Source organism: Bison bison, unplaced genomic scaffold (assembly GCF_000754665.1).
Source record: "Bison bison bison isolate TAMUID 2011002044 unplaced genomic scaffold, Bison_UMD1.0 scf7180017864383, whole genome shotgun sequence".
In the NCBI taxonomy this organism is placed as follows: Eukaryota; Metazoa; Chordata; class Mammalia; order Artiodactyla; family Bovidae; genus Bison; species Bison bison.
Genome location: NW_011494955.1, coordinates 5,202,022 through 5,211,107, shown reverse-complemented (window position 1 = coordinate 5,211,107; position 9,086 = coordinate 5,202,022). Strand labels below are relative to the sequence as shown.

At 45.9% G+C, this 9,086-nt stretch overlaps 1 protein-coding gene across 5 annotated transcripts in view; it reads right to left on the bottom strand.

The window, feature by feature from the left end:
* SLC4A8 (solute carrier family 4, sodium bicarbonate cotransporter, member 8) overlaps positions 1–9,086 on the bottom strand; it is a 107,149-nt gene that overhangs the window by 74,771 nt on the left and 23,292 nt on the right. For 4 of the 5 annotated variants that reach the window (XM_010857852.1, XM_010857854.1, XM_010857855.1 and 1 more), the window contains exon 1: positions 5,575–5,765. The exons of the other annotated variant lie outside the window; for it this stretch is intronic. In XM_010857852.1, the coding sequence (XP_010856154.1) occupies positions 5,575–5,619 (45 nt within the window). In that variant the 5' untranslated portion in view covers positions 5,620–5,765. Of the gene's footprint in view, positions 1–5,574; positions 5,766–9,086 lie in introns of those variants that run through there. 5 annotated transcript variants of the gene reach the window in all.

Genomic DNA, 9,086 nt, shown 5'->3' with positions numbered 1-9,086 from the left:
ACTTGGAATCACTCCTGTTTGGTACAATTTACTAGTAAGCACATTGCAGTTTGCAGAATAATGGCTCCCAAAGGATTTGCACATCTTAATCCCTGGAACCCAAGAATACGTTGCTTTATACAGCAATAGGGAATTAAGGTTGCAGATGGAAGAAGGGTCGCTAATCAGTGGATCTTAAAATAATGACATTATCTGGATTATCCATGGGTTCAATGTAATTACAAAGATCCCTAAAAATGGAAGAAGGAGGTAGGAGAGTTGAGCCAGAGAATGAAGTTTGATGATAAAAGCAGGGCCTGAGAGATGCTGTGCCACTGGTTTCGGCTGCTGAGGAAGGGAGCTGTGAGCTAAGGAATGCAGGCAGCCTCACAGAGCTGAAGTTAAAAAGACAGATTCTCCCACAGAGCCTCCAGAAACACAGCCTCGCCAACACTGATTTTAGCCCGGTGAGACTCATGATAGAAATCTGAAGTATAGAACTGTAAGATACTTAGTTTGTGTTGTTCTAAGACAATAAATGTGTGGTCGTTTGTTAGGGCAGCAATAGACACTAATACATACATCATGGCTTCCTAACTAGCAAGATCAGAGTAAACCTGTTACTATCTTTATGGGAAACAACCAACCTCTCTGTTATCTCAGGTTTGTTGCTGTTATCTAGCAGCGATTTAGAATAAACATGTTGCTTTTCTGTTTTCTGATTACCATTGTGATAGGCTTAATTGACAGCCCTGTCCACCCTGCCATGGCAAACCATGAGCAAAGACAATTATCTACAAGTTTAAAAGGAAGTAAATTTGCAACCTGAATTGTATCCCCAGCCTACCTCAAGTCTCTGCTTGGCAGGAAAGCCCACACTACTGAAGTTCCCCAGTAGAGCTGATAGCACCAGGTAAAGAGAATGCTCATGTGTCCCTCAATTCCCACACAGGAAAGGAATACCCAGTGTGAGGTGGGAGGCTGGAGGCATGCAGACTGTATGTACCCTGCAAGGCAGTGAGAGGAGAACCTGCTGTGGTTGATACTTCTGTTCAATAACATTCAGCAGATACATACTGACTGCTTCCCATGAACTGCCCATGACACTCAGAAGTCACCAGCTCTCTACAGAGACACGCATGCGTTTCATACACCAACACGGGCCAGGGCCACCAGGCAGTAGCGTCCAGGAGTTTTCCCAGGTCCACTTTCAACGTGAAGTGTGCCTCTCTTCCCATCCACCCAGTTTCCCAATTATCACCCATTCACCAGGATTTGTTATTCTGAAGATTTCTACAAAATTTCCCAGTCTGAGTGGGCCTGATTCACATAAAAGCCTTGGTAATTGCCCTGATTCACTTGCACTTCCCTTTACCATTTACGCCCTCTCTGAGCCTCCCTGAGGTTCCCAGCACCACTTGGCTCAAGTGCTGACAGTTTCAACCTCTGTAGCCTTCTCTTCCAGAAATTCTGCTCGATTCTGAAAGTGCTGATCAGGAGAATCTGAAGCTACAGATGTCCCTTGTTCCAGTCCAAACTAGAGGTTCTCCTTCAAGCTTTCTGATCTTCCACTCTTATCATGCCCTTTAAGAACCCACCACCTTTGGCAATCTCATCAAAAGTCAATAATGCAGGCCTTCATTAACTCATTCTAAATTCCACCAAGAGCCACCTAGCTGTCCTCCATCATCCCAGCTCTTCCCACTCTAATATATCCTTTGTACCCCTTGCCACACATATCTTCCCAAACATGTTAAAGCGCTCACTCTGAACCAGGCACCAGTCTCGGTGCCAGAGGCACAAGTTATGGTCATGTAGACCAAGGGCACATTCTTTGGAGAGGGTCAGTTCTGCCACTTATTAGAAGTTACTTAACCTTTTGGTTTCCTCATTTGGAAAATAAGGCTAAGAAGGGCATGTGAATCTCGTGGTTACTGAAAGACTTGAGACAACGCAGGGAAAGCACTAGGCCCAGTACCTGGCACATGGCACACACTCATGCAAGTTAACTTACAGAGACAGCATCACAAGGGGCTGGCAGGGTAGCAGCAGAGATGAACATGTAGAGTTCACAAGTAAGGGGTGGAAGAAGTAATATGACTTCGTGAGTGTTGTGAGCAGAAAAGAAGTGAAATTCTGATAGTGATACAGTGCTCATGCGTGCTCAGTCGTGCCAACTCTTTGTGACCCCATGGACTGTAGCCCACCAGGGTTCTCTGGCCATGGGATTCTCCAGGAAAGAATACCAGAGTGGGTTGCCATGCCCTCCTCCAGAGGATCTTCCTGACCCAGGGATCAAACCCACGTCTCCTGCATCTCCTGCATTACAGGCAGAGTCCTTACCCACTGAGCCACCTGAGAAGCCCACTGGTACAGAGCCAGACCTTAAAGATTAGAACGGAATATTCTAGGTAGATAGGAGCGGGAAAGTTTTCCAGCTAGAACACCTGAGCAAAGACACAATAGCAGAAATGGGAGACTTTTAAACAGGGAGTGTAATAAAGCAATGGTCATCTCAGACTCTGGGCTAATACTGACAAGACCATGAGCTCCTTAAGGAGAGGCACACTGGCTGTGGATACAGGAAAGTCATTCACTCACTCAGAACATCAACTTTATTCCAGGCACTATGTAAACAAAAAGATTTTCTGCCCAGTCCATCCCGTCATAATGCTTCTATTTAAAAAGATAATAAACAAGACCACATCATATAAGTCATATATGCTATTAAGAAAGTAAAGCAGAATCAGGGGCTTCCCTGGTGGTCCAATGGTTAAGACTCCACACTCCCAATGCAGGAGTCATGGGTTCCAATCCCTGGTCAGGAAATTAAGATACCATATGCTGCATGGTGTGACAAAAATAAATGAATAAAAACTGAAGCAGAATCATATGAAAGAGAGTAACTGTGAGTGGAGACCAAGGACAGCTACTCTGAGGAGGTGACACCTGAGGAGTCACGAGAAGACTTGGGTAGAAGAAAAGCCACAGGAACAACAAGAACAAAGCTCTTGTAGAATGAAGAGCTGGTTGTACTGAAGAAACAGATAGAGAGCCAATGCAGAAGTGTATGGTGAGAGAGTTGGAAAGGCTATCAGGGAGGGTGGGCAAGGCCCTGGTCACGATGAAACTTGGGAGGCCATAATAAGATGTTTGGATTTTATTCTAAAATGCACTGGGAAGCCACTGAAGGGTTTCAAGATAGGATATGACATCATCTGATTTGTGTTTTTAAAAGCTCTCTCTAGCTGCCACAGGACAAGTGGATTGTAGAAGGAAAAGCAGGAGAGAAAGCGGAGGGAAGTGTCAGGGGTCAGCACAGTCGTCCAAACCAGAGGAAACAGCCTAGGCACACGGTATGTAGATGTGATGCCTGGAGTCTCTGTTTACATCAAGTACACAACCAGCTCACTTTGCAAGGTCCATCTCCCCGTCACACAGCCCAGCTGACATACAGGAGGTTTTGTTGGTAATTTTCAACTGATTGACGTGTCTCCCCCAAATTACCCCCATTTCCTTTCCTCTTTCTTTCCTCATTTCTTTTCCCCCCTGTATCTTATCTCAAGTACCCATTTGCCCATCACCTGACTCAGCCTTTACAAGGTCTTGCTGTTCCCATCCTGTTTTTTTTCTCTCTCCTCACCCCACCATCCCCGAGTTTCATGAACTAGATGTAAAAGATATAATTACTTTCTGTCCTACCCCAGAGGCACTCAGGAATTACCAGTTTCACAGAGTACCAACAGAAGCCTGGGGGTTATTATGATCCTGACAATACAACTGGAACACATTCTGCATATTAAGGACACTGTCTCCCCACATTTGTTCCAGCCTGTTCTACCCACTGAAGCCAGAAAATCTTTCAGGAAGAGAATCTGATCATAATCTCACTGGCTCTCATTCTCTCTCTGGCTCCTCTCTCTCCCTCTCTCTGTATGCTATGACCCTGGAGTACATCTCACACCATTCACCTCTTCACTCCCTGTGGCTCCAGCCACTCTGGCCTTCTTTCAGATCTTTGAACCCGATGGGCTCCCTCTGCTGTTCGCTTTGTCTCCAAAGCCCTTTGATCTCCCTCTTCCCTCAGTTGACACTTATTCTTTAGATCTTTGCCGAAATTTTCTTCCTTAGCAAAATCTCTGATCTGAGACCAAAGCTGGAACCATTGTGATACACATTCACAGCACCACATATCTTTCTTTCTAAGCACTCATCACAGTTTATAATAATGCATTTATTTGTGTGACTGTTTGATTAAAATGATTATACACACACACACTAAATGGGAAATTCCAGCAGGGCAAGAATATTACCTATTTTTGCCCATCACTGTATCACAAACATAAGCTGAATATTCTTCATAGACCTTAGGAGAATTAGATATGGAAGGATTTCCCAAAATTGCAGATGTTGTTCCTTTTTTGATGGAGCAAGCAAAAGGAATTATGGGTCATCTAGTAGCAAACTATTGCCAGAAGAGGAGTGAGTCAGTGATACCCATTTTGCTACAAACTCAGAAAAGAGTTCTGTCTGTCTCTTTACAAAAACCATCCTGACATCAATGTGGCCCTTGTTTCAAGACCTGTCATCCTTCTGAGTAGGTCCATCATTCTCTTCACAGCCCCCCACTTCGTATCTGACCTCCCTTCAATATCTCTTTGCAGAGCAATGAGCATATCATCACCTGATGGGCACAGGAAAGGGGGGAGTGAGAATTCAATGAGTTATCTCTCCTATACTGGTTGCCACATCGTTTCACAAAGCCCCTTCCCAAACAGCTGCTCATTTAGTTCTCAAAACCACCCTGTGAAGTAAGCAAAGCAGGTATTCTTATCCCTACTTTACTAGATGGGGAAATGTGATTCAAAGAGGCAAGTGACTTACTCAAGGTCACAAAGCCCATGTGAGGCAGATGTAGATTTGAACCTACAGTCTCTGACGCCCAGTCCAATGCTTTACCTTACATTAGCCACCCCAACAGTTATCAGTTGCTTAAACCTGTTTCTTCATTTCTTTAAGTAAACACCTGTTCCTGACCCCTCAGCATTTTTCCAGCCTCTCTCCACTTCGCTATCCAGAACTTGTCAGCCCGTCTGTGCCATGGAATGAAGGGAGTTTTATGCACACGAACAAGGCTGAGCGTTTGGTCCCAGCCTCCAGTCTTTTCCAGTTCTTCCTCTGAGCCAGTAAGGAACCAGAAAGCCCCATTAATAAAACACAAAGAGGAAACCTGCCCCACCAGAGCAAGGTCCCTGGCTATCCTTTCTCCCACGTTCCAGCAGGACGCGACAAGGCCAGAAGCCTGCCTCTTTCCCAGCAAGGAGGACCTGAGCAGAACAGAGGTCACCGGCCGCGGGCCGTCAGGGCTCCTCAGCTGGCCACGCAAAGGATGCGGCTCCCGATTTGGCCCAAGGTCACCCTCTCGCAGCCCGGGCCCGATCCCCGACCGCCCGGAGCGCCCCCTGGTGTCGCGGGCTGGCCTCCCCTCGCCCTCAGGGAGTGGCCTGCGAAGCCCCGGCCCGGGGGCAGAGAAAGGAGGGTGGGCAGAGGATGAGGAGGCTGAGCCCCTGGGAGGGGCGGGAGGCGGGGCCCTACCTGATAGCTGAGGACGCCATCCGGATCGTTACTCCCTGCCGGCATGGCGGAGCCCAACTAGGTCTCGCGCGCGGGGTCCAGGCCGAACGTCAGCAGGCCACGCACTCCGGTCGGGTTTGATCAGATCGCCCGAGCGGCGACCCCTACCCTGGTGCCAACGGTCAACCATCAACCGCCACCGCCTCCATAGCCACCGGCCCGCGAGGCTTCGCCGCAGCCAATCAGCGCGCGGCCTGCACAGCCAATCAGGGCGCGGAGCACGGGAGGACGCTGTCCGGCGGTACCCTGGGCTACCAGGAGGTGGAGAAGGGAGCCGGGGGAGCCAACCGCTCCCGGGCCCGGTTGCCATGGAAACCGCCTCCCTCCCTTCAGGGGCCTCTGGGCTTGAAGGTCCTCCCAACTGCTTGCTAGAAATTGAAGATCTCGTGGTTCTATTTGAGGATGCACCTGACCCTTGAAAACTGAGAAAGTGTCAGGTTTGTCTATCATGATTTTATTCCTTGGTAATAATTATTTTTAAATTCTGGGGAACCATCCCTTGAGCTTGCAGAAGGAAGTAACAGAATGAGAGGGAAGGGCCTTCTCAAATTACTTGTCCTCGAGCTAGTGGCCAGATTCAATAGTATCAAAGAGAAGCAGGCAGGCAGTGATCTATTCCCCTACACAGATTGACTACGATACAGGTCTTCTCCCTGGGCCTCGGGTTGGCAGTGAAAAGCACGGGGTTGAGCTACAGAAGATGATTGAAACAATTCCACAAAAATGCTTCCAACTTTTCTGAGAAATAATCTAGGGCAAATTATTTAACAAAAGAATAACTACTGATTTAAGGCAAAGTTAGAAACCCATGAGTAACACATTCAATTTGATTTGGGTTTAAAACAAGAGAGACTGGCCATAATCCAACCAACCCTCTGTCCCCAAGAGGAGGAAAGGGGTCTTTTCCTTTATGTCCACTATCACATCAGACGGTAGGAGAGTCCACATTATTAAAAGAAAAAGAGCAGGTGCAAATCATTCTCAGCCTCCGAAGAAACTACACTGGGGAGCATAGCCTGGCTGGTGCACATTAAATGTTCAACCCCTGCATACCATTGCTTGCTCTGGCTCTGAAATCTGAACCAAGTTTGTGCTTCCGTGCCCCTGAGGCAGAACCATATTTCCAGTCTTCGATTTAAGGTCTTGGGCCCATTTCTGAGCCTTAGTGTTCATTTCCCCAGTCTCTGTTGACCTCTTCACTAATCCTGTCCCTTGAATCTGTAATTCAACCCCATTTTTGCCCATCAAAACCTTAATCATACTTCAAAGTCAACCTCAAAGGCCACCTCTTCGAAGAAACTTTATTCTACTCTCCTCAATACCCCTAAGACATGTCATCACTCCCCTTTGAATCTTCATAGCACTTCATACCTTCCTTATACCTTCCTTATACCATGCTATGGTCAAGTACTTTAATTAAATGTTAACTTTAGCTTACTGTAACATTGTCATTTTTTGAAGGAAATAATTATTTTTCTTATGCCCTTCTGTACAAAGCCTCAAAGAATGCTGGGCACATAGAACATAATTATAAATATGTAAGTTATATAAGTATATATAAATAAATATAACTTATAAATATATAAGTGAATATATGTACTTTTAATTCAGTCTAACCAAAAACATATTAAACACAAAGTACAAGCCCAACTGTCACTGAAGATGCAGCAAAATCTAAAATAAAATATGTATCTCCAGAGGGCTTATGGTCTAATCAGGGGAACAGGATATATGTTAATATGATGGCAAGATAACAGAATATAAAACAAGAGCCATATGAGTAATATAGTATAGACAACAAAGGTTATAAAAATTTAGAAGAGAAAAATGTTAATATGATGACAAGATAATAGAACATAAAACAAGAGCCATATAAGTTATATAGACCACAAAGATTATACAAATTTCCAAGAGAAAATAATTTTTTTTTACTTGGAACATGACACAGAGGACATTGGTTTGGGTTAAACCCAAAAACAGTCAAGCCAGAGTAAGGAGAGCAAGCATCTTAGTTCTTAGGGAATGACTTAGCAACCAGGAAAGCATAAGACCCATTCAGGATAGCCACAATTTGGACCAAAGCAGAAAGGTATGGAGAAGAGCAGTAGGAAATAAAAATTGTGGTAAAGAAAAAATGACCAAGTTATGGAGAAACAGCTAATCAGTTCAGACTTTTTTGTTTCTCATATGATAGAAAATATGATAGTGTAGAAAATTTTAAAGAATTTGCCCACACACCAGGACCTGGGTTTAGTGGTATAAATGCACTGTGTCATTTAATATTCCTAACACGTCATAGTTTATCCATTTCACTGGTAAGAAAACTGAGGCTGAGAAGTTTAGCAACTTTCTCAAGGTTAAGTAGATATTAGGCTGGGATATGATCACCTCTTGAGCCTTGCAATCTAGTGGAGAAACAGCAAACAAGTAAAAATGAACACAAGTACAGATTATGAGAGCTGCAATGAAATAAACTGCAAAGTTATGTGATAGAGTATTGGCCAGGGGGGTGGAGAGAGCTACTGTAGATGGGATGGTCAGGGAGGGCTTTTCTGAGGAGGTGAGGAGAGTCTCATTTGATGAGTCAAGGATGGATCTGTCTGAATTTAGAGTCCCTGGCCACTATATGACACTGTCCTATGTAAGTGGTACCATTGGTGAAATCTGCCATTGGGGGCAAGGTGGATTAAAGGGGGGAAGCTGAGGCAGGGGGTCATTTAGGCTGACTGGCAACATGGCAATTCTGGAGGGGCCAAGGATGGTGACCAGAAGAAAGATGTGCCCTCCATTTGCCACTCCCTAAAGAGCCAGCTCATGGTGCTCTCATGAGAGTGGGCACGAGTTGTCAGGGCACAGAGAAGAAGCAGGAGAGGATTACTACTAAGAGCTCTACAAGTCTGATTTGACTCCAGTTCAAATGTAGAAAAAGTCAGAGCCTCTGGCTTTTGACTCCAGGGTCAAGAGCCCCATCTTCTGGTCTATTGTGCAAATTACAAAAGGAATTGGCTGCAGAGGCGGCTGCAAGACTGCCCTGAGGCAGCTGTCTGTCTGCAGAGACAGGCTCTCCCCTCCCAGGGCTGTTTTGTGTTCTCCGTCCCAAAGAAGGCGAGCTCGTTGGCTCCAGGCCCCAGGCACTAGGCTGCCGGCACCTTCAGCTCTCTACACAGCTTGGAAAGGAGCAAATATGCCGCTCTCAGCCTGGCCAGCAAAGAGGTGTGGAAGGACCTGGAAGGAGGAAGATGTTCAGCCAAGGATACCACCTCACACTGATTATTCTTCTAAAGAAAGCGGGAGTTGGGGGGGTGGGTGGGGCGGGGGGGTGGGCGGAGAACCCAGCAAAACAAGAACTCAGAAACTTCTGAGGCCTGCACAGAATTCTTGGAGGAGGAGACACAAAATAGAGAGGAAAATGCAAAATATGGGTAGAGACAGAGACCCCACATGCACACACACAGACACACATACAGACACAC